The sequence below is a fragment of the Engystomops pustulosus genome, chromosome 9 (genome assembly GCF_040894005.1).
Source record: "Engystomops pustulosus chromosome 9, aEngPut4.maternal, whole genome shotgun sequence".
Taxonomy (NCBI): Eukaryota; Metazoa; Chordata; class Amphibia; order Anura; family Leptodactylidae; genus Engystomops; species Engystomops pustulosus.
In genome coordinates this window covers 75,197,452-75,222,314 of record NC_092419.1, presented here as the reverse complement: position 1 = coordinate 75,222,314, position 24,863 = coordinate 75,197,452, and the positions used below count along the sequence as shown (strand labels likewise).

At 43.2% G+C, this 24,863-nt stretch overlaps 1 protein-coding gene across 2 annotated transcripts in view; it reads left to right on the top strand.

Moving 5' to 3' along the window:
- The window catches only part of GABRA3 (gamma-aminobutyric acid type A receptor subunit alpha3), a 231,767-nt gene that overhangs the window by 56,778 nt on the left and 150,126 nt on the right, over positions 1–24,863 (top strand). For both annotated transcript variants that reach the window (XM_072124878.1, XM_072124877.1), the window contains exons 3-4: positions 1,019–1,140; positions 9,249–9,316. In XM_072124878.1, the coding sequence (XP_071980979.1) occupies positions 1,019–1,140; positions 9,249–9,316 (190 nt within the window). The remainder of the gene's footprint in view (positions 1–1,018; positions 1,141–9,248; positions 9,317–24,863) is intronic.

The window sequence follows — 24,863 nt, the reverse complement described above, 5'->3', positions numbered from 1 at the left end:
CAGTGCTAGATCCTGCTGACCTTTGGTTTATAAGTTGCAGGCTCTTTTAAGCAAGATTTTTCTTGCTAAAAAGTGCATCATATAGTCTGAAAATACGGTATTATTAATATAATTAGCACTCTAAGATAATAGTGCAATTGTAGTATTTGTTAATATCATCCTTCTTTTCTTTTTTAAAGTCCAGCTCTCCACATTAGTGATAAGTCCATTCCATGTAGGGTTGGCCATACACGTGGAGTATTAGCTAGTCCGGTTCCAGCAATGTTAGACTTCAGACAAAAGAGAAAACTTCCAGTACTGGCTCCTTAGATATAAAGGCTTAGTCCATAGTTAATACGGAAAAAAAATTAGGGGAAAAAAGCATATTGGTTACGCGTTTCAAGCCAAATGCTGCAGCTGTTATTCATACCTGATACAAACCATGCAAATAGATGCATGAAAAATTTCCGTTGCAAAAATCCTGCCCAAAAAGTACCGTATTTTTTTGCCCTATAAGGCGCACCGGACTATAAGGCGCATTAGTCCGATGCGCCTTATATATGTAATAATTCCATATATAAGGCGCATCGGACTATAAGGCGCGGGGTCCGGGGGCGTGGCGGAGGTCCGGGGGCGGAGCGGAGACCCGACGGGACGCGGCGACGGGACGCGACGGGGAACGCGGGGAAGGTGAGGGGGAGGTGGAGGATGGCAGCGGACCATACTTACATAGGTCCCCGCTACCGGAGACAGCAGATCTCCACCGGGAACTGCAGACCACGCGGCAGAAGTTGTTCGTGCCGCGTGGTCTGCAGTTCCCGCTGGAGGTCTCCGGTCTCCAGTAGCGGGGACCTATGTAAGTATGGTCCGCTGCCCAGCGCCATACATAGGGCGCACCGGACTATAAGGCGCACTTTGGATTTCCACGGAAATCCAAGGCTTTTAAGTGCGCCTTATAGTCCGGAAAATACGGTAATATATTTGGTTCAATTTAATACACAGTTCTATTAGCTCTGACTATCATTCTTTGGTATCATAGGTTGTCACCTAAGCATGCTCCTGAAGTTGTGGATGACAGCAAAGACAACATCACTTTATTCACCAGGATCCTGGATCGACTTCTTGATGGTTATGACAACAGGTTAAGACCAGGACTTGGGGGTAAGAATTTTTTTTGACTACTTATGGTAACTCCCAATGATGGAATTGGAACCAGTAAAGTTAAGCTAAGTTCATACCAAGTTCTGTGCTAACATTTAATTGAACAGTTTAAAGCACTCTGTCCAATGTATGCTTAAACAACTATATACACAATAGAAAGGTAAGGAAATATTCCAGCACTCACAAAAATCTTCTAAAATCATAGCATTTTATTCTTCACATTAAAAACGCGCAGCCATATCTTGTGTGACCACCGATACACAATCTACGCGTTTGGACTAAATTGTTGAGTCCTTGGTCATGATCTACGTGTATCCACCAAATACACTTCTTAAAAGGAACATAGCCAGGTGAAACAGCGCATGAGTAATTAGCACATGCGCATAGAGTTCCAGCAGGGAAACAGAATAGCATATAACAATCGATGTATAAAGGCATTGTCTCAATAAAATGCTATGATTTTAGAAGATTTTGCGAGTGCTGGAATACTTCCTTACCTTTCAACATGTTCTGGCCGGCCGTCAGGACTGATTGATTCCTTGCACCGGGGGCTGCAGAGGAGAATGTGATCTTCTACACGCTGCTAGCAACAACGTGAGTGAGCGGATATACACAATAGAGTTGTATTTAAAAACAATGTATATTGACTGACATGCTACATTTTGCCCACTTTAATACTAAAATGTGCTCCTTCTAACAGTTTAGATATTTGAGATAACCCCCACTGTTCACAAGAATAAAACAGTTGCCTACACATATTGAAGCTTCTACCTGGTGATATAACAGAATGCTCTTCTTTGCTATCTCCGGTGTCCACAAGAGTAGAATAGTGTTTAATTGAAATGGGGGGACATTCACTGGATAACTAACTCATTTGTAATAAAGAAACAAGGCAATGAGCCCTGAACTGCACCCCCAAACTGTCACCTGCCCGCTTGCTGGGTCCTCCCTAACCAGAGGCGAGGAACTGGTCAATGTTCACTTCCACCAAATTGAGGACACAAAACAAATAACACAAAAGAGAGGTCAGTGGTCTGGGTCACAGCAGAGGTAGCAAATAAGGCACAAAATCATAATACAAAGGTATGGTCAAAATACAAAGATTGGATAACCAGAAATACAGAAGGATAGCAAGAGAATGTAATATGGAGTTGGCAAGGAAATATAACTAGCAGAAAACTAGGTGTGAACAAGATATTTATCTTGTTCAGGTGGCCAGAGAACCCCAGCCCCAGGTGATTGGAGCAGAGGCCTGTCCATCACAGCAGCTTATCTGTTGCTGGACCAGAGGATGTGGTAGTCTTAATACAGCCAGCAACATACATCACAGTTCACACTATGAAAAGTCAAACAAAAACACAGAGAATTTTAATGCATCCTAAGCCACATTCTGGGGAGCAAGGAAGAGACTGGAACCGATGATACACCTTTTTCCAAGTTTTTATTCATGCAGTTTTCAATGAAGAACAATGAAAGAAAAAAAAAAATTGCAGTAAAGTGTGTACACACCACATTGCAAGAACAGCAGCTAATGGAAAATATACCAGATTAGAAATATTCAGCTGCAACTATGAAATGTAGTCCCAAAGGGAAGCTAACACTTCTATTCCAACAAACTCCCAAAAAACATAAACAGGAACCTTCAGAAACACACATTCCTCCTCCACAGATTACCCAAACATCTGATTAACCCCTTCGCACTCCCGCTATTTGCGCTCAGCGACGTACTAGTACAGCACTAGCACACCCGGTGCATTGCATGTAACCATGTCACGTGACATGGTGATATCACGTTAGGACTCAGGTATCGGAGGCTGGAGAACCTCCTACTGATGTTGCCCGATCAATTGTATCGCTCCCGCAAAAGGTTTTATCTCCTGAGCGTTACCAAAATCACTTTTACTCTGTCTGATCCCTATCAGTTCCCTCCTGCATCCTGTATATTCCCTGTGTGATCACACTTGTCCTTCGTTTTTTCCATCTCCTGTCTCCCCTTCTGAATCCAAACACACTTTTCAGTCTGCTGTGTTAGCATTGTTCTGCACTGGACACACTTTTCAGTGCTGCACAGTATCTTTAGCGGTAGTTAGGGCTTCTTGGGTAAAACAAGGTGCATTTGTATCGCCTTTTTACGCAGTGCTGATAGATTTTTTTTTTCCAGAGCGCCTGCAGGTGTACACGTAGTTTGGTGCTGTTACCAATTTTTTCTGTGTCCTGGCTGTGCGGCTTGTCCATGTAGTTTGGTGCTCAATATCTATTTTTTTTTCTGTGTGCCCGCTGTGCGGTTTGACTGTGTAGTCGGGTGCACACTACCTAATTTCTCTGATGTACGTTATCTAATTTTTCTGGTGCACGTTATCTTATTTTTCTGTGTACAATGTTTCAGAAGATGTACACAGTGTGGAAGACATGAAACATGCTGGCCTCTGACACACAGTCAGCTAGTGGGAATGATGTCCCCTTCTACCTCTCCTCTTCCTCATCTTCCAGTGACCTGCAAGAACCCTTAGTCAGCTAGTGGGGATGATGTCCCCTACTACTTCTCCTCTTCCTTATCTTCCAGTGACCTGCAAGGGGATTGTAAAGAAGCCATCAATAAGGGAGTACTGGAGCACAGACATGCTGTACCACACACCGATGTTCCGCATGGCTAAGAGCAGGATGCGCTTTGAAGCCATCCATACATTTTTTCATTAAACTGACAACACACAGTGCCCACCCAGAGATGAGCCCAGTTATGATTGTTTGTTTAAAGTCCGGCCCATACTAGACCATTTAAGTGCCAAGTTTGCTCAGGCATACCCCCCTGCGAAACATAGTATAGTATCATTGTATACAAGGCTGAATAAAAGATGCAAGTCCATCAAGTCCAACCTTTAGGAATTAAATAATGTTTTTTCCCCATAACCCGTGATATTTTTTTCTCTTCAGTAAGTCATCCATGTACATGTACATACAGTTCGCCATAACAACCTCCTGCTCCTCATGGCTTCCACCTCACCTGGACAATTTCTACAGCACCACTAGACTATTCCTCACTTCCATAAATACTGCGTCACTGTACGCAGTAATCAGAGAGGTCTCCCTAAATCGCTGTTGGGCAAAAAATTAGAAGGCAGGAGAGCAGGACACTATGCAGTGACTCTGTATTGAGTGTTAAGTACAAATATAAGAGAGAGATCCTTTTAACAATAATACATGGGCACACCACCACCCCTGTCCCAGTATGAGCTACCACTACAGAAACCCCCAAACTTGACTACATACTGGATTATAACAAGTACATTGGCGGACCCGGTGCCATACAATGCCACGTGAAAATCGAGGGTGTGGTACAAGAAGCTGGCCATGCACATAATTCAGATAGCACTATATAATTCTTATGTGTTATATTGATGTGCAGGCCAGGGGAATTTTGTTGGAGACCATGAATGTGGGAGTGCCAGCCCTTCTAGAAGCGAGGCCACAACGCGTATTGTACCAGGGCAGCACTTTCCAGGAGAAGTTCCCCAAACTACAAAGAAGGGAAGGACACAAAAAAGGTGCAGGGTGAGCTCCAAAAAATAATTTGGAAGGACACCATTTACCATTGTGAAACATGCCCAGAAAAACTAGGACTATGTATGAATGAGTGCTTCTGTATATATCACACATCCCTGCACATTCACATGGAGATTTTACCCTGATGTACTATGCACGGCTTATACATCATGCTGCATGCTGCTTCTTCCCTTCTAAGCCTTGATGTGTGTCCAGCCTGTAGATTACTGCCCCACAGAGATCGCAATAACGCCTCTACAAGCGTCTATGACGCATGCAGAGGCTGATTTACTCTCCAAAAAAAACACCAAGCGTATAAATACGCTTGGTGATTTTCTTGTAAAAGCGTTGGCTCTGAGCAGTAGCGATGTGCAGCTGCCGCCTGCTAGTGTGTAAGGAGCAGAGCGGACAGCGGAGCGCACAGAGCAGTCACGTGCACCCCGACCACTACACTGCAGAGACGACTCTGCTTCTGCCGGCAGAAGGGAAGCTAAAGCCACGCCCCCTGAGCCCTCACTGCTGCCGTCACTGTCTCCTCCAAGCTGCCGTGTCCTGTGTCACTTCACATATAGGGAGCAGCAGGGGAATCACATTACACTAAAAAGGGGCGGAGCAAGGCACAGGCAGGAGGACAGGACATGTGACCACTACTGGGGTCTCTGCTCCTCCTCCCCTCCTGACCCGTCTCTCTAGTACTAATAGATATAGCTGCACATGCACACTAGCAGATTTGGCAAAGTCTGAGAGCTAGAAGGAGAGTGGAGAAGTGTTTGATTTCAAAGGTGTTTGTTGTCATCTGTCGTGGGGGTCCTGTGCCTGCTGTGGTGGGGGTCCTGTGCCTGCTGTGGTGCTCTCACAGGTTTGTGTGACTGACCTATTCCCAGGGAGTTCAATTGATTAATAGTGGTTACCTGAGCCTGACATAAGATGCATTCAATACAAAATAGTTATGATTGAGGTTCTATGCATGGGTGGACTGCATGGGACAGTGATCTTACAATGGTCACAAGAGCTTACTATCTATGAGGAGGAGGAGGGGACACAGGAGGTGACAGTACTTGTACAATGGCCACAAGAGCTTACAATCTATGAGGAGGGAGGGGGGGCACAGGAGGTGACAGTACTTGTACAATGGTCACAAGAGCTTACAATCTATGAGGAGGGAGGGGGGGCACAGGAGGTGACAGTGCTTGTACAATGGTCACAAGAGCTTACAATCTATGAGGAGGAGGAGGGCACAGGAGGTGACAGTGCTTGTACAATGGTCACAAGAGCTTACAATCTATGAAGAGGAGGGGGGGCACAGGAGGTGACAGTGCTTGTACAATGGTCACAAGAGCTTACAATCTATGAGGAGGAGGACGACACAGGAGGTGACAGGGCTTGTCCAATGGTCACAAGAGCTTAAAATCTATGAGGAGGAGGAGGGCACAGGAGGTGACAGTGCTTGTACAAGGGTCACAAGAGCTTAAAATCTATGAGGAGGAGGAGGGCACAGGAGGTGACAGTGCTTGTACAATGGTCACAAGAGCTTACAATCTATGAGGAGGAGGAGGGCACAGGAGGTGACAGTGCTTGTACATTGGTCACAAGAGCTTACAATCTATGAAGAGGAGGGGGGGCACAGGAGGTGACAGTGCTTGTCCAATGGTCACAAGAGCTTACAATCTATGAGGAGGAGGAGGGCACAGGAGGTGACAGTGCTTGTCCAATGGTCACAAGAGCTTACAATCTATGAGGAGGAGGAGGGCACAGGAGGTGACAGTGCTTGTACAATGATCCAGGCATTACAAATAAGGGATAAAATAAAGACCCCAATGTTTTCACATTGTATTGAGACTCATTCTATTGAAAAAAAATCCTCTCTGAACCAAAACACTTGTGCTCAGTAAGTAGCAACTTTATCGTGGCCAAACACATCTTGCTAGTTAGTGAACCCAAGTGCATTGGTCAGAAGGCTTATGTTTTTGGGAAGGACTATCTAGTAAAAAATAAACAGTGTAAAAAAAAAAAGTGTTATACCCTCAACCCCCGAAAAATAAATGAAATAAATTTACAGGCGGCAGCCTCAGCCTGCTCAGCGTGTGGAGGTAGGGGGTTTTGGGCTGGCTATTAACAATTTATACAACTTGGAGTTATATATTTGTATTACTGAAAATTCCATACTCTTCCTCGGCTAAAAATACTCCTCAAAAATGGTGAGAGGAGTATTATTACCCTTCCGGAAAAATGTTAGTGCGACCTCTGGCCCCATATGTATTGCCCTATTCGGGAGAACACATATTATGATTTTTGTGGTGTTTGTCTCCTGTGGCAGGAACTGGGCACAATATGACATAATGGATATTTTTTTACTATGCACTATCCATTATGCATTTTATTTGGGGTTCACCTGTGGGGTTAAAATGTAAACTATACCCTGGATTAATTCATGGAGGGGTGTAGTTTCCAAAATAGGGTCAGTTATACTGTTATGGAAGCATAAATAAGACGAATGACAAAAGGATTCTACAAAAAAAAAAATTGTGCTATGACTTTTTGTCTAAAAAGTAGAACATTTGAAATCACAGGGATATGTTAAAGTGTTGAAAAGTTATTACCACAGGAGGAGACATTGGTCAAATGTTGCACACTTCTAGGTCCAGCATTGTCCTGTATTAGGATGAACCTGATGGCAGTCAGGCTTCCTCTGGCAAGCACATGGAGGGCTCTGCGGGCCTCCAAAGAAATGCCACCCCACTCCATTACTGACTGTTATGATCTGAGGTAGTGGATCCTCTGTACCACCGTAGGCATTGGTGTAAGCCGACACCTGGAGTGGAGTCTATGTAGCACCTGGTTTTGACCAGAGCCTGCCAAGGGATGCACCTGCTGCGACAGGGTACCACCAGGTCGCTCCGCAGGTGCGACTTTTCTCACAGTGGTGGCCAAGGCGTGGTGCAAACTTGTGAGGCAATAACGTGGTCGGGGACATTCAAGAGGTAGAGACGGGCATCACGGGATCAACGTCAGGAACAACGCAAGAGGTCAAGGCAGGCTGCACGGAGTCAAAGTCAGGAACGGAACTGTGGTCACAACAGGAAATAAGCAGGCAGGCACAAGGCAACGAAACAAGCTTTCTCTGAGGCATGAAGCACAAAGATCTGGCGGGGAATGCAGGAAGTGGCTGGCTTTTATAAAATTCCTGGAAATGACCAGCACAAATTAGTGTTGTGCTGGCCCTTTATATCTCCAAGCGCGGGCGCACGCGCCAGGCTGCTGTATCGGGAGCAGAGGTAAAGAAGTCTGAGGGGGGGTACCCGTCACCTGGGATGTGGGTCGCAGGAACACCCGTGACACTGACCCACTACCAAACTGGTCATGTTGAAGCATGTTGCAGGCAGAAGATTTCTCTTATTTGAGTTATTTATAATCCCAAAAATTGTGCTCTATTTTACACCATCCTAAGTGAGGGGCAGTGAATACCTTATTAGCAAAGGTGCTCAGGTGACCTAAGCCTGAGCAACTTAGACTAATTTGCATACTTTTTAACAATCTTTTCCAGAGAAATTGCAGCGTTCCAGATTATAATAAAATAAGTTCCTACTATAAGGAACATGTAAGTCGGACTAGTCTACTGACTATTCATCTAATTTGTGCGGTCGCACATCGATGTTGGGTGCTGTTTAGGATTAGGGTTCCCACCCCGATAATATCCAAATAAAAGTAAATCCAAGCACTCCGTATGTGTTTTTGATGCCAGAAAGTGATATTTTATTTACACAGAAGTGATCAAAAGGTGTGACGTTTCGACCTACACTCAGGTCTTTGTCAAACACGATCAGGATGGAGGTCAGGACTTGGCTGGCTGTGCTGGCGAGCATCAGGTATTGACACTATGGGGGTCATTTATTAAGGGCCCGATTCGCGTTTTCCCGACGTGTTACCCGAATATTTCCGTTTTGCGCCGCTTGTACTTAAATTGCCCCGGGATTTTGGCGCACGCGATCGGATTGTGGCGCATCGGCGCTGGCATGCGCGCGACGGAAATCGGGGGGCGTGGCCGAACGAAAACCCGACGTATTCGGAAAAACCGCCGCATTTAAAAACCGAAAATGTGTCGCATAAGGACCGCTTACCTTCACCTGGTCCAGCTCGGTGCATTCCGGCGCGATGAGTTTACTTTCAGCGCAGCAGCGCCACCTGGTGGACGGCGGAAGAACTACCTTATTAAATCCCGGCCGGACCCGAATCCAGAGCGGAGAAGCCGCCGCTGGAACGCGAATGGACCGGGTAAGTAAATTTGCCCCTATGTGTCTGTAGGCAGTCTGCTGGTAGTCTACTGACTAGTCTATGATTTCACCAAAAAAGAGTTTTAAAAATTATGCAAATTAGTCTTCTGAGGCACTCAGAGCACCTCAGAATTATATTAGCAATTTTCTTTGCATAATTTTTATGGGAAAAATAAAAAAAAATAGATGAATAAAATTTGCTGCTTGTGTCTTCTCTCAAAAAACAATAATGTCTTATCACTTAATATGTTTTGCGCTGTTGTGATTTGGATTTGTTTTGTCTTTCATTGCTTTCAGATTCAGTAACAGAAGTTAAGACAGAAATATATGTCACCAGTTTTGGTCCAGTTTCTGACACTGATATGGTAAGTGATTCAAAGGATCATTTTCCATAGTTAATCTAAGATAATAATGCCCTTCCCTGGCAAAGCATTGTTTATAAGATTGTTGCATTTATGGGGAGAATTTCTTGGATTTAGGTGGTGGCTTGCCTTGTGATGGTTTTTCTTGAAGATACATTTGAAGATACATTTAGTTCTGAATACTCCCTGTATATATTCCTCACCATACAGTGGGGATGGTGAGAGTAAGTAAACAGGTAACCTATCAGTGGAAATTGACCTAATAATCTAATACCAGTATCTTGTCAAGCAGCTTGAAAGTGATGAGACCCCCGCAGATCACGAAAATGAGGGGACTGATGGGGTCCCACGTACCTCAGTCGAACCCCTTGTCGCTCCATTACGGTAATGGAGCAGAAGAACACGCATGACCGTTCTGCTCCATAAAACTCAAAAGAGCCATCAGAAATTGCCCTCTGTTCGCTCTGTAATTCCTTGCAACAATAAAAGTTCACTGTACCACTCCTGCGACCTGGGCCTGATTAGACTACCCCACTTCTGATCGTCAGCAGAGCATACAAAAATAGGCCACAGAAGGTATTTGCCTCACAGACTAATAGTATTACCAGCAGAAAAAGAGCGCAGTTAAAAAATATATTCTATATTATTTCTTATTTAAAATCCAGTTCTCCCGCACTCCAAGATGAGCATATCTATGGGTCCCTTGTCCATTTAGTGATGGGGAGAAGGTAGGTGCAAATGTCCATACACTTAGCCCTACAATTAATGATAATTCCCACTCTAACAAGGATGGTCCCCAAATAAACTGTCCCTATATGTACATCCGCACCTCCCTTCCCTGATGCGTTTCACAATCTGTCTCATCAGAGGGAAAAACTCAGGGTGCCCTGAGAAAAATACATAAAAATAGGGAAATCAGTAATAGTGCAACACCATATTAGCATATAGACTGGCACAATCATACTGTATCTCAATTTCTTAACAGCCTATGGGTATTAGAATGGATAGAGTGCCATCTCCTTTGCGGCTTGTAGCAAAAGCCGATCTATCACACAGGTAGGTATGTGGCTTGTGACGCCGAGACCAAGTTCACAGGCGGGGGGGCTGGGAATTTAAAGTGGCCCTGGAAAAAAACTTTAAAAGTGGCCCCATTCTGTGGGTGGAGTCAAAACAAGTAGAAGTGGCCATGTGATGTGGGTTGAGTTACTAAATTCCACAAAAACTGTTGATAGATGGTCTAAATCAACATGTACAGCACAGAGAAAGAGACTCTTACGTCCTCCCTTATACAGGAATAAAGCTTCTTTTTTAAAAGAAAACAAATTAATACTGACTTATACATATATATACACTGGGGCATATTTATCAGGACCTCTGCGCACCGCCAGTGGCGCAGAGGCCCTGAAATAATCGCAAATGCTAGCTTATTGCTAGCTTTTGCGATTATTTTTCACTATCCGCCACCTTCACGCCAGTGGGGCGTGAAGGGGCGTGAAGGGGGGCGCGGCCGGTCGAGCGGGGGGTGCGGCCGGACTGGAGTGGGCCGGCGCGGGGCGTTGCTGTCCCCGCGCCTGCGCACTCGCTGCTGCCGGCGACTTTTCATACGTGAAAAGTCGCCGGTTGCGGTTTTTTCCTACGCCAGGCCCTTCCTGGCGTAAGAAAAACGCTGCGCAGCTGACAGCCCGATACATGAAGAGGCAGAAGCCTCTTCATGTATCGGGCTATCATACGCTGGCACACGAGCGCCAGCGTATGATAAATATCCCCCACTGCCCCTATGTACAAGAATATAACTATAATACTGCCCTTTGGTGTGGAGGGGGTTAATCGACCAGAAATAGGTGGAGACTGGCTAAAAACATTAAGGAAATGCTGGATCATGAATCTAAACACGAGGATCCCTTCAGGTATGAACCTCATGAGGGAAGACCTCATGACAATTTTCTAATGAAATGTATAAAATTTATTGTAAGAAAATGTGGTAATTGCATCAGCTGTGTAAAGAGGAAATGACAACCAGAATCGGGTGTACCCGTCCATGTCGGTCCTTTTTCTTTTAAATATGGTTGTGCATTGAGCTAATTGTTACCATGATTATGGGAGACTGTACTCCTTTATTTCATTTAAATTAAAAAGTCCATAGCAAACACCAACGCGTTTCAGAAGAGTGGATTATCACCATTTGACGCTGAGCCATTTTTTGCACTTGAGTCTTCACTATTCGTGTCCGTGGCTGGCAGACTAGGCTTTCTTGCATCCCTGAGGAATGGAGACTGGATTACAGACTACATATCCAGGTGTGTGAGCACTTATACCTGTTTCCCTTTCATAACTACTATAATACTGCCCCCTATGTACAAGAATATAACTACTATATTACTGCCCCCTATGTACAAGAATATAAGTACTATAATACTGCCCCCTATGTACAAGAATATAACTACTATGTTACTGCCCCTATGTACAAGAATATAACTGTTATAATTGTGCCTCCTATATACAAGAATATAACTACTGTAATATTGCCCCCTATGGACAAGAATATAACTATTATAATACTGCCCCCTATGGACAATAATATAACTACTATAATACTGCCCTCTATGTACAGGAATATAATTACTATTTTCACTACTATTACTACTATGCTATATAACACCACCAGTTAGCCCCCTGAATATAGCCAATCCTCCAATATAGAGCCAGCCCCCTCAGTATACAGTCGGCCTCCCCTGTATACGGCCACCAGCCCCCCTCAGTATACAGCCAGCCTGCCCCCCCCCCCATTCACAGTATACAGCCAGCCTGCTCCCCCTCAGTATACAGCCAGCTTTTCCTCCCCTGTATACAGCCAGCATGCCCTCCTCAGTTGACAGCCAGCCAACACTCCTTAGTATACAGCCTTCCCCCCTCAGTATAAAGCCAGTCCCCCTCAATATACAGCCAGCCAGTCCCCCTCAATATACAGCCAGCCAGAACCCCCTGTATACAGCCAGTCCCCCCTCAGTATACAGCCAGCCTGCCCCCTCAGTATACAGCCAGACCCCCCTGTATACAGCCAGCCATTCACCTCTCTGTATACAGCCAGCCCCCCCCCCTCAGTATACAGCCAGCCTGCTTCACCCCCCTATTATGCAGCCTGTCTCCTCCGCTAACTCTACACGATGCCGTGCTAATCACATGACCGGATATGCATCATCTGCCACTTCTGGGGATGCCAGGTATGAGATAGATGGAAACGTCATGGAAGCATCGAAAATCTGCCAGTTCCGGATCGGAAATCATCGGAATCTCTGATGTATGATGGTGGAGTGAGAATAAAATCATCAGGATGATATTCCACATATGCTAAAGGCACTAAGGAGGATAAGGACATCATAGCAAAACACTGGCCAATCCTCCTAATGGACCCACATCTTGAAGATGTACTAACAAAAAACCATCAGTAACATTTAGACGAGGGAGATTAATTCGGGATAGAGTAGTTCATAGTCACTTTGTCCCCTCTTCCGCATCTGGTACATGGTTAGATCGTAAAACCCAAGGCCTGCTACAGGTGCAGTGGGTGTATTACATGTCCATTTATCAAGACAAAAAGGACTTTCTATAGTAATAATTTCAACAAAACATATGAGATAAAATACTTTATTAACTGTAAGTCCACAGAAGTTATATACAAAGCTACATGCACCTGTGGGAAGGGGTATATTGGGAAAAAGATTAAGGAGTTCCGTCGCAGGGTGGGTGACCATCTAGGTGATATTGATAAAGCAAGAGACACTCCTATTGCCCGCCACGTTGATTCAGTCCATAATGGCCAAGCATCTGTATTAAAATGTATAGGAATTGAGTTAATACCATATCCAATGAGGGGAGATGATTGGGACAGAAGGGTTCATCAGAGGGAGGCCAGATGGATCTACCTTCTGAATACTGTGGCTCCCAATGGCCTGAATTTACAATTATACTATGCCTGTTTTATCTAATATTCTAGCATGATGCATCATGTCTATGATTTATTGTAATATTAGTCATTACATATTGCATACTAAGCAACGAGTCTCCTCATTATGTTGAAATATCTAAGTGTAAAACGCACTGATAATTTTGGGTGCTATTCACACTATATGAACTACCAAATGCTACCATAGAATGAGATATAAATGCATGGTATCAATGAACGATTGTATATGTGGAAGTGAATGTGATTGCATGTGAATATGCATTCCATTGATCCCCTCTGACTTCTGTATCCTATTAGTGGTCTAGATTGATAGGATATGTGATTAAATACCGTTTAAATGCTATTATTTCTCCTCTACCATGCTCTTTAACTGTTATTTAACTGGACTTTGTTTGGAGTGAAACTTGAAACTGGAGGAATCTATAGGGTATACTGGGTGGTCATAGAGTTTTCCACTCACCACACAGGTACTCTTTTGGCTGTCAAGCAATTTTATCTGTAAAATAATGTGTCACGCTAGATATGCTCATCTTGGTGTGTGGGCGATCTAGATTTTAATAAGAAATAATAAAGAATATATTCAACTGCACTCTTTTTCTGCTGGTAATACTACCCCAACAAGGTGTTTTCAGCAGGAGGACGTCTTTATTATCCCTTCCTTTACACATGACTTTCCGTACTTTCTGTCATTCTACTGTCCGGTTTTTTTTTTCTCTTTTTTCCATAATTCTCATATCAGTTATCATACCCCACCATAGTGGCCACAGGATGAATATGTATTATGTAGGATGTATTATTCTGCAATAGTTTATAATCTTTATTTTTATGTATTATGTGTAGAGTATTGTTTCATAGTGTACAGGGATTCATAATGTATGCAGGGCCATGATCAATGATTCCAAACATCAACCTTCCCTCTAACAGCACTTGCTCCCTATTATTAATACTTTCCTTAGCCATACAGAAAGCCTTTGATACAGTCTTCTGGCCCTGTTTAAGTACAGGAACATTTTGATATTCCTTCTAACCAAATTTCCTACCTTCAATTGCTTTATGATCATCCAATAGCAAAACTTAAACTCCCCACAATTAGATCCAATCCCATCATTATTGCCAGGGGTACCCGTCAGGGATGCCCACTATGCCCAGCTCTCTTTGGAGCCAGTGTCAGAGGCAATCTGTTCAAATCCTGACATGAAAGGTTCCTTTTACAGTTAGCGTATTCACAGATGACCAACTATTATAAAGCACCCACCCACAAACTTCCCTTTCAAAGCTCTTCACCCTATCCAGCCTAAAAGTCAACATATACAAATCATTTCTTATTATTCAACATCACTTTAGCGGAATTATTCCCCACAGATACAGCAACTCATAGAAGATTTAGCTAAATGGTTGAAACCTTCTCTGTCATTGCTGGTCAGAATACATTCTTCTATTAAGATGTCTCCCCTCCCCCACAATCTTCTGGTCCCTATGAGAACATTTAGGTTATTCAATCCCACATCTCCAGATTTGTTTGGGGTGACCCGAACAAGGGAGCACCTAGGTAGGTAGCCTTTCAATCACAACAAGATACCGACTTATATGGATGGTGGTTAGTAGTGATGAGCAGACCTGCACTGCAAAGTTCGGCAGTCACGTCATTATTCGGTATCTAGGCCAGTGTTCAGGAAAAAATCAGGAAGCTGCTTGATTGACTGCAGAGACTTCCTGCATTCCTGTATGTTCCTGTATATCCTGCGTTCCTGCTCATGAGTTCCCGTGTCCTGTGTCCCATGTGCCTGTGTTCCCGTTCCCATCTGCTTGGACCTTCCGTTGCTGACCCCGGATTGGACTTGACGTTGCATCTCTACCTCCTGCCATGACATTGTGCTTGGATCTGACCAAGAGAATGTCTGTCTGCTGCTAAGGTACCTCGACCTCAGTTGCCACTGCGGGCTAGTCGCACCTGTGGAATGACCTGGTGGTACCCTGCCGCAGCAAGTCCAACCCGCTTTGCGGTGGGCTCTGGTGAAGACCAGGTGCCATTTAGACTCCAATCCCAGGTGTCGGCTAGTACCACCTCCCGCGGTGGTCCAGTGGATTCACGCATCCCTAATCCTGGCACCACCACAATGTGCTGTTACATCTTGATTGCCCCCACATAGCATTAATGCTCCACCTTTCTTAAGCAAATGGTTTTGTTTCTATCAATTTGATAATAACATACTTCCTGTATAAATTTATCAGATCTCTGCTTGCTGTCATTCATTATTTACTTCAAGTGGATAAAAAAATTAGTCCATGGTAATATCACAGTAATCAGTGCCATTTGATATAATGAACCATGCATCAGTGTGATATCACGACAACGACGGATTAAGACTGCCATGGGCTCTGGGCTGTATGGATATTATTGCCCCAACACGTCTGGAATCATTTCCTACTTATGGTACCAGAATCAGCTTCTTTGGGAATGAGCTTTGGATCTTCAAAGGTCCTGAAATGGCTCTTGTATACATGTATATTGAGACCAGGAAAATTTGTATGAGATAAAATGGTTGAAATGGTTCTTCCTTCTCAGTACAAAGAGGTTTGGGTGGCCATGGGCCCTCTAGAAGGCTTGGGACCTGGTCTACTTACAATAGATGCTTATGCACACCACAAAAACTGGGTAGGGCAAAAAATAGATTAGAAACCCATCAGTTTTTTTTTTTTGCAGATGTGAAATAAATAGATACAATAAGGACTGAACCTCTGCAGTTTTTGTGGATGAGAAGCAGACACACCTGTGTGAATAAACCCTAAGGATAGTTACATAACTGAGGGATCACTCAAGGCGTACGTTTAGCAGAGGCCACAGGCCACTGTGTTCATAAGAGCACAGTGGCCTCTATAATCATTAATTGTAAGAAGTTTGGGATGACCACAACTCTACCTCGACCTTGCCATCCAACCATACTAAGAAATCGTGGGAGAAGAGCATTGTTGTCTGTTTTATGGCAGAGTGTCCTGGAGGCTTCTACTTCACTGCAAGACATATGAAAACCTGCATACCATTTACAAAAAAACACATGAAGGTCTCCCAGAATATGAGAAATAGGATTCTCTGGTCTCATGAGATGAAGATTGAACTTTTTGGTGTTAATTCTAAGTGTTATGTGTGGAGAAAACCAGGCATTGCTCAACCGGCCAAATATAATCCAGTTTAAAACAGTTAAACATAGTGGTGGAAGCAATTGAAGTTCTTAGCCTAGATGAGGCTGTTCACCATCACGGGCTATCCATCCATCATCAGTAATCCATATAATATATAGTAAGACAAGTACCCTTCCTGTTCTACTGACTACGCTTTCAGACCAGTTTGGCAACCGTGTCTCGACGACCCTTGTCCATAGGCAGCACCAGGAAATATCAACCTTTTCACCTTCATTAGAGTTGTGCCTTACTACTCTATGAGCGCTTTTTGGTCTCTCCTTGTCCGCCTTTCTATACCTTACTCCTTTCCCAGGTTTACATCGTAACTAAAGGAAGACCTCACTCTAAACAGTGCCAGCAGCCGTAGAACCAGTCGTAAATCTTACGAAAAAGAAAAAGTGAGAATGGACTACTGTCTACAACGAGTTCAACAAAGAGAAGCCCTGATCGCTCAATGCTCAGGTCAGAACATTAACCCTCTGCATGAACCAGAGGAAGCTAACTCATTCTCCATCAACACCACAGACCTCCTCCAACTGTTTTATCGTTTAGAAAAACTTCTGAAAGATGAACTGCAACATCACATTGATGTCCTCTTTCTGAAGCTCTATATTAAAGAGAAAATAGTACCCAGAGGTCTCCGAATACGTACGGACTCCTGCTTTAGGAATGATCCCCTCTTTGCAGAGAATTGGGACGCATATCTCTTAACCTGTGCACGTGGCCTTATGGAACGTCTATGTGCCAAAAGGGAAGAGCTTATGAGAAAACTTACATTTGACATAAACACATGTCACAATCTCCTTAGCCACCATCATAATCATCCAGAATTCACAAAATTCGATAGGATGATCACAAATAGGGTCAGGACTTTCGAGAAAGAAAATATTGACAAAAAATTAGTCAAATTACAAAGAGATAGAAACGACTTCAAGACAGAAAATGTCAAATTTTGGTTGAAACAACCCCAGAACCTCACACCACCCTCCACCACCGACTCCACAACCCCTACAAGAGCAGTCCAGCTCAACAATTCAACCCGTACCCCAAAAACCCATGAATCAAAACCCTTGTACAATCCCAGGAAAAGCAAAGCATCCCACAATTCCAAAACCATCTATACAAACTCCAGAAACAGTAACAAAAACCCTAACATTCCAAACAATCACAACCCTCCAAACAAGACCAACAAAACATTCAGTGCCCACCTGTTCCCACGATCTTTCAAACACCCAAGTGGAACACCAGGTCCCGTGCAAGTCTCAACACTCTCAACCAAACTCCCACCACCCCAGACCCCATTACCAACTGAGCTTACCCTTACCCCAAACTTTTACACACCACCCTCCATCCCATCGCCACTCCCTCTTCCAGAGATCAACGAATGCCCACTCAATCTCCCCCCAACCACCTTTCTGGGAATCAATCCCTCCCCGGTGAGAATAGAGATCAATGAATCCATTCTCACTCTACATGATTCCCCCTCTCCTACAACCATCGAGAGTACTATTCCAACCACGACAAAGCGTCCAGTCTTTGGACCCACATCCAGTCCCACTGAGGAACATACCTCTCACACAGGACCCCCCCAGGGGCATGCGACTCAATCGGGACTAAATCCTGAGTCGCCACCCAACACTGGAGCCCCCTCCAATCCCTGTACCCCTCAGAATTATAAAAAATCCAAGCTCCATCATTTTTTTTCAGTTAGGCTCAACCAAGAACCAAAAAAGAAAAAATCCAGAAAAGGAACGAGAGGAGGAAAAAGAAAAAGAAACAGCAATAAAGAGACCCTCGCAGACCCCACTGGAACCACTAGTCCCGGCACAGTACCGAAAGAAAACAAAGAAGCTGAAATAAAAATCTTCAATCTTTCCACTCACCTACTTCGAACGCCAGAAATAAGCCTTCTCAATAAAGGCCTCTCATACTGTCCCACCTCCAAGTTCAATGAGTTCCAACTCTTCATAGATCTGCAATCCTTCATTAGAAAACTAACCCTATCCAGACATTTCAGTCTCCCAAAGAAAAACCTTGACATCCCTATGCCACCAAACACCCCCGCAACTGTCGAGGATTCCGATGCTCCTCCTCCTCCCCCTCTCCCATCCACGTCCAACTCAATAGATCCAGTAGTGCCACTAACTAATCCGGTAGAGAAAATAGAACCCCAAATCAGAAACAGTGGACTTAAACCAAAGTCCACCTTTTATCCTCTACACCATAGAGGTAATAACATCGAAACGTTCATGACTCTAGTAGAAAAAGAATTTCGATCAGTGAATTTGAGTTAAATTCTCACACAATCTATCACGGACAGAAAGACAAGCTATGAAGACTCTCATGTCCGATACATCCATCGCTATACGCAACGCGGATAAGGGAGGAGGAGTTGTCATCCAAGACCGTGAAGTATACCTAGCAGAGGCCTTGAACATACTCTCGGACACCATCTACTATGAAACCCTGAAAACCAACCCTATGGAAGACCATAGACAAGAACTAAAAATACTGCTTGATGACGCCTACAGAAACAACATCATTTCAAACCCTGAAAAGGACTACATATGGGTCACCAATCCCAAGACCCCAATTTTTTACCACCTTCCCAAAATACACAAAGATGCCACTAACCCACCGGGGAGACCCATTATATCAGGTATATCCTCTATATCCTGTAATCTGTCTCACTATGTCGATACACACCTGCAAAGATATGTTACACAACTGGACTCCTATCTCCGCGACTCAACAAGTGTCATTATAACACTCAAGAACATAGTATGGAGACCCTCTTACCGTTGGGTCACACTAGATGTATCAGCCCTATACTCCAACATCCCCCATGACAAGGGGATCGACATGATAAACCTCTGTCTAAGCCGTGACCCATCGCTACCAACCAAACAGAAACAATTTATCCTTGATTCCATCCACTTCATTCTTACTCACAATGTATTCACATTTCAGAATAAAGTTTATAAACAAGTACACGGAACCGCAATGGGGACACGTTTCGCCCCAAGCTTCGCGAATATCTATATGGGCGAATTCGAACAGGAATTTATCCAGAACAATCCCCTATGGAAGAAAAACATTGTCCTATACAAGAGGTATATAGACGATCTTCTACTCATCTGGGATGGAGGGGAAAAAGAATTACAAACAGTTTTTTACACTACAAAAGTAGCCACCACAGAAAATGGAAGAATAACATCCCGTTCAGCCAATTCCGACGCATTAGGAAGAACTGTTCAAAGACACAGACCTTCCTCGAACAAAGCCAAATACTCTCCAAAAGATTTCTGAACAAAGGTTTTCCCAAGAACATCATCAACTCCACCATAGAAAGAGCCGGAAAACTGACCCAAGAGGATTGCCTACTACCCTCCAAGAACAAAGCTACCCAATCAAAACCCTCAGAGAGAAACACCAGTATAAACTTTATCACAACTTTTAACAGCGAATGATCCATACCTATCCAAGAATCTCCCGAAAAAACCCAACATCATCTTTAGGAGAGCAAGAACACTAAAAAACAATCTAGCCCCCAGCGAGCTCCGAAACCCCTTTAAAAACAATCCAAGGAACTCGGTGTTCCCGGAAATCACCGGAAGCTTCAAATGTGGTAACTCTGGTTGCAAATGTTGTTCCAACATTACACATAGAGCCAAATCTTTCAGAAGCAATACGACCAACGAAGTCTTTATAATTAAAAGCTTCATGAATTGCTCCTCAGTCTTTGTCATCTATCTAATGGAATGCCCATGCGGCCTTCAATACGTGGGCCGCACAACTCAACAACTGAAGACAAGAATGAACAGCCATAGGTGCAATACAACAAATGGATACATTAAACATAGCGTTTCAAGACATGGCTTCACACACCACCAAAAGGATTTCTCAGTCTTTTCCGTTACCCCCTGATGGGAACGATCGCTTTAATCTCCTACGCAAGAGAGAAATGTTCTGGATTTTTAAAATGAACTGTCTCACCCCCAGTGGCCTTAATGAATCGCTAGAAAGCAATTTTTAATCAAAACTTTTTGATCTTCATTTTTACTCTTAAGATACCATTCCCCCACTTTGTACGCTCTCTCCACCCCTACCCATCCCAATTTATAAACCAATTTTCTATTAACCAACATATATTTTTTTACATCCATACCAATATTAAGATTAACCCCTTCACGCTCCGCGGCGGATATATCCGCCACGGAGCGCAGTGACTTAGCGCTCAGTGGCGGATATATCCGCCACGGCGCTTATGCCGGCTCGGCTCTGGATCAGAGCCGAACCGGCATCGGGAAACACGGGGTGCCGGCTGTAACTAATAGCCGGCACCCCAGTGTAACACCCGCGATCGGAGTTGTCTCCGATCGCGGGTGCTTAACCCTTTAGATGCCGCGGTCAGCGCGACCGCGGCATCTAACAAGCATCTGGGGTGTCTTTCCCCCACGATCGGCCCCCCCGAACCGTTTTCGGGGGGCGCCGATCGTTGCTATAGTAACTCTGGGGTCCGATCTGGACCCCAGAGTTACTAGCAAGAATTGCCAGTAAGATGTCGTCTGTGACGTCATCTTACTGGCAAAGTGCCAGCCTATGCAAGTGCATAGGCTGACACTGATAATACTCTGCAATACATGAGTATTGCAGAATATTATCATGAACAAGCAATCAGAGGATTGCTTGTTCATATCCCATGGTATAAAAGTAAAAAAGTAAAAAAAAAAGTTATTCAATAAAAAAATAAAGTCATAAATCACTAAAAATGCCCCAAACCCCCAAAACATATAAAGAGACATATAACTCAAAAAAAAAGTCTAAATCATAACACAAACCCCACATATATAGTATCACCGCGTCCGTAACAACCCGTAGAATAAAAGTAAATCATTATTGAACCCCCACGATAAACGCCGTAAAAAAAAACTGTTATAAACCCTCCAAAAATTATGATTTTTACCTTTTCAATCCCACAAAAAATGCTATAAAATGCGACCAAAAAACCATATGTACTTAGACATGATACTGGTGCAAAGTACAACATGTCCCGCAAAAAACAAGCCATCAACCAGCTCCGTAGCCAAAAACGTAACAAAGTTATGCCACTTGGAAGATGGCAATACAAAAATTATAGATTTTTCCCCACATTAGGGTTTTGTTTGACAAATTTAGTAAAACGTAAGAAAATATATTCATGTCTGGTATCCCCGTAATCGTATCAACCCATAGAATAAAGCTAACATGATTATTAGTCTATACGGTGAACACCAAAAAAAAAAAAGTCAAAAATCCAGTACAGAATTGATGCTTTTCTACTCCTGCCCTCAAAAAAAGTTCCTAAATTTTCAACAATAGGTGATACCAACCCCAAAATGGTAACAATGGAAAAAGCATCTCATCCCGCAAAAAAAATGCCGTCACATGGCCCCAATAACGAAAAAGCGAAAATTTTATAGCCTTCAAAAGGGGCCAATGAGGAAACTAAAATCCTGGCAGCTGCAGGGCTCTCCTTCCCTTCTGCGTCTCGCTGTGCGCCCATAAAACAAGTCACAGCCACATGTGGGGGGTCTTTGTACTCAGGAGAAATTGCAGAACAAATTGTATGGTGGGTTTTCTCTTTTTATATTTTGGAAATGTGTAAATTTTAGTGCTAAATGAACGTATAAGGGAACAGTATGACCATTCTAAATTTCACCTCCATTTTGATTCAATTACTATGAAGATCTCAAGGGGTTAACAATCTTCGTAAAAGCTGTTTCTGATAGCTTGAGGGGTGCAGATTTGAAAATGGGTAGATTATATAGGGGGTTTTGATGCTAAATATGTAAAATTTCATTCAAAACTGTATTTATCCCCAAAATAGTAAATTCTGAAAATCCGGAAAAGCGATATTCTATTTGTAAGCCGCGTGACATCAAAATAAATTATCCAGACATTTCAGAAATTATGAAAATGTAAAGTAGACAAATGGGAAATGTTATTCAGCAACTTATTTAGGTGGTAAATCTATCTGCCTGAAAACGCAATGATTTAGAATTTCGAAAATGGCAAATTTTTCAAAAAATTTATCATATTTTCTTTTTTTTGTAAATAAACGCAAAACTTATCAGCCAAAATTTACCACTAAAATGAAGTACAACATGTGGGGAAAAAACAATCTCAGAATCGTTTTGATAAGTAACAGTGTTCAAAAGTTATAACCATATAAAGCGAAGCAAGTCAGAATCTAAAAAATCGGGCTGAGCCTTAAGCTGTAAAATGGCTGCGTCCTTAAGGGGTTAACATTAACCAACATATTTTTTATATCCATACCAATATTAAGATTTAAATTATCAACTATTTATTAATAAACCATTAATCCACAGTTCAATAATTGTTAACATTCATACCATGTATCACCACCAATTTGATTAAGATTTAATCCATTAAATTATTTTTCAACTATTATTTTGAAAAAACCATTATTATTTAATTAATCTTTTAACCATTTATTTACATCATTTATTTACATACTTTATTATTTATTCATTAATTATTACCCCTCATTTATGTATTAACTATCACCTCTCACACATATTGTCCCTCCCATGCCAGTATACTGCATGCTGTTGCACACATATCGTCCCTCCCATGTCAGTATACTGCATGTTTATGTCGCCCCACTAGATGGCAGACATGTTCTTGGTTATATTCCACTGTGCGCATGCGCCACAATCCACTTGTGGCGCGCGCCGCTCCCACTAGTCGGCATTTATTTAACAGCCGAGCCAGCGCCACCTGACAGCTCCGGGGAATCCTATCTTCACCCGCGCTGCAGGTAAGCGACTCTATCCCACCTCCATCGGTACTTTTATTCATGATCAAATTACTGATTTATTTATTGAACTATCTATTTTATTCATGTACAATTTATTTATTTACTTATGTACCAATCGACTCATTCATGTACAAAACAGTAATTTATTTTGGATATCTGAATTTACATTTTCTAACTAGTTTTTTAACCAGTCTTATTGACTCTAAACTATGGATGTTTTTATTTATTTGTATAAATTAACTTCTACACGTTTCCTATAAAAGGTCACGACATATGTTATATATTCGTGTATGTATATATATCTTTGTTTTTACTTACTTTTATCTGTTACTACATGATTAATATTACCATACTCTCCCCTGTATATATGGATAGATCTATGTATATGTTTTCTTTTTCCCCAAGTACTCTCTTTTATTCCCCCAGTATCTACCCACTTGATAAAGGAGTCATATTAGACTCCGAAACGCGTTGTGTTCCTAAGATACCGAATAAAAATACCCCCTTTATTGGATCCATCTTGTGCATTTGACGTATCTGTGTGCGCCGACTTAAGACAAGTACCCTTCCTGTTCTACTAATCCATATCAAGACATCGGGGTTGCCTCAGGGAGAAACCTATTCTATCAGCCTCTGCCTCCATTTTCTTGCACATACCACCTGCTGGAGACCTGGACAAGGCCTCTTCTCCCATATACCAAGAACAGTGACAATAGCGTGCCCAAGGCTGCAAAAGCTAGCCATTCTGGTATTCCTGGCCCTGGCTGTATCCAAGTCACATAAAAGCCTATGCCTTGGGATGTAGCACTAGCATGTGTTAATAATCAACAGTGCACATATACATATACTCCATCCCTTAATGATATCCCTTCTTACAAAATCAATAAAGTCACAACATGAAAATCATAAAACGAACATGTACAGGGGCAGACTGGCAATATAATTTACGGGGGAGTTTACCAGCAGGCTGCAGGTGTTTTGGCCGATTCACATTATGTTACATGCTCTCTTCTTCTAGCGCTCTGTGAGAGGTTCCAGCCACTGCAGGGAAGAAACTGCTGGTTCATGATGTGTGCCTGTGTCCCTGGGAGCAGGATGGTATCAGGACCCTGCAGACACAGAGCCTCCTGCACTTGTCCTTCCCATACCCTCACACATCTCAGCGCCTGACATGGATCAGAGATGCAGCTAAGAGGCCCATGATCACTCTGGATGAACTGCAGAGATCTACAGCTGAGGTGGGGGAGTCTGTCCATAAGACAACAATCAGTCATACACTGCACAGATCTGGCCTTTATGGAAGAATGGCAAGAAGAAAGCCATTTCTCAAAGACATCCATAAAAAGTCTTGTTTAAAATTTGCCACAAGCCACCTGAGAGGTTGTGACCTCAATTCAGTTCATGACCTCGCTCCTGCGCTGCCCTTCCTCACCTTCCGCTACGTCCTCCTGCCGACCACCTGCCTGTCCCCGACCGCTGCCTTGCCTTACAATTCTGCACTTCTCTTGGCTACGACCTGTCATGCCTGTGGAACGACCTTGTGGTACCACGCTGCAACAAGTCCAACCTGCTTTGCGGCGGGC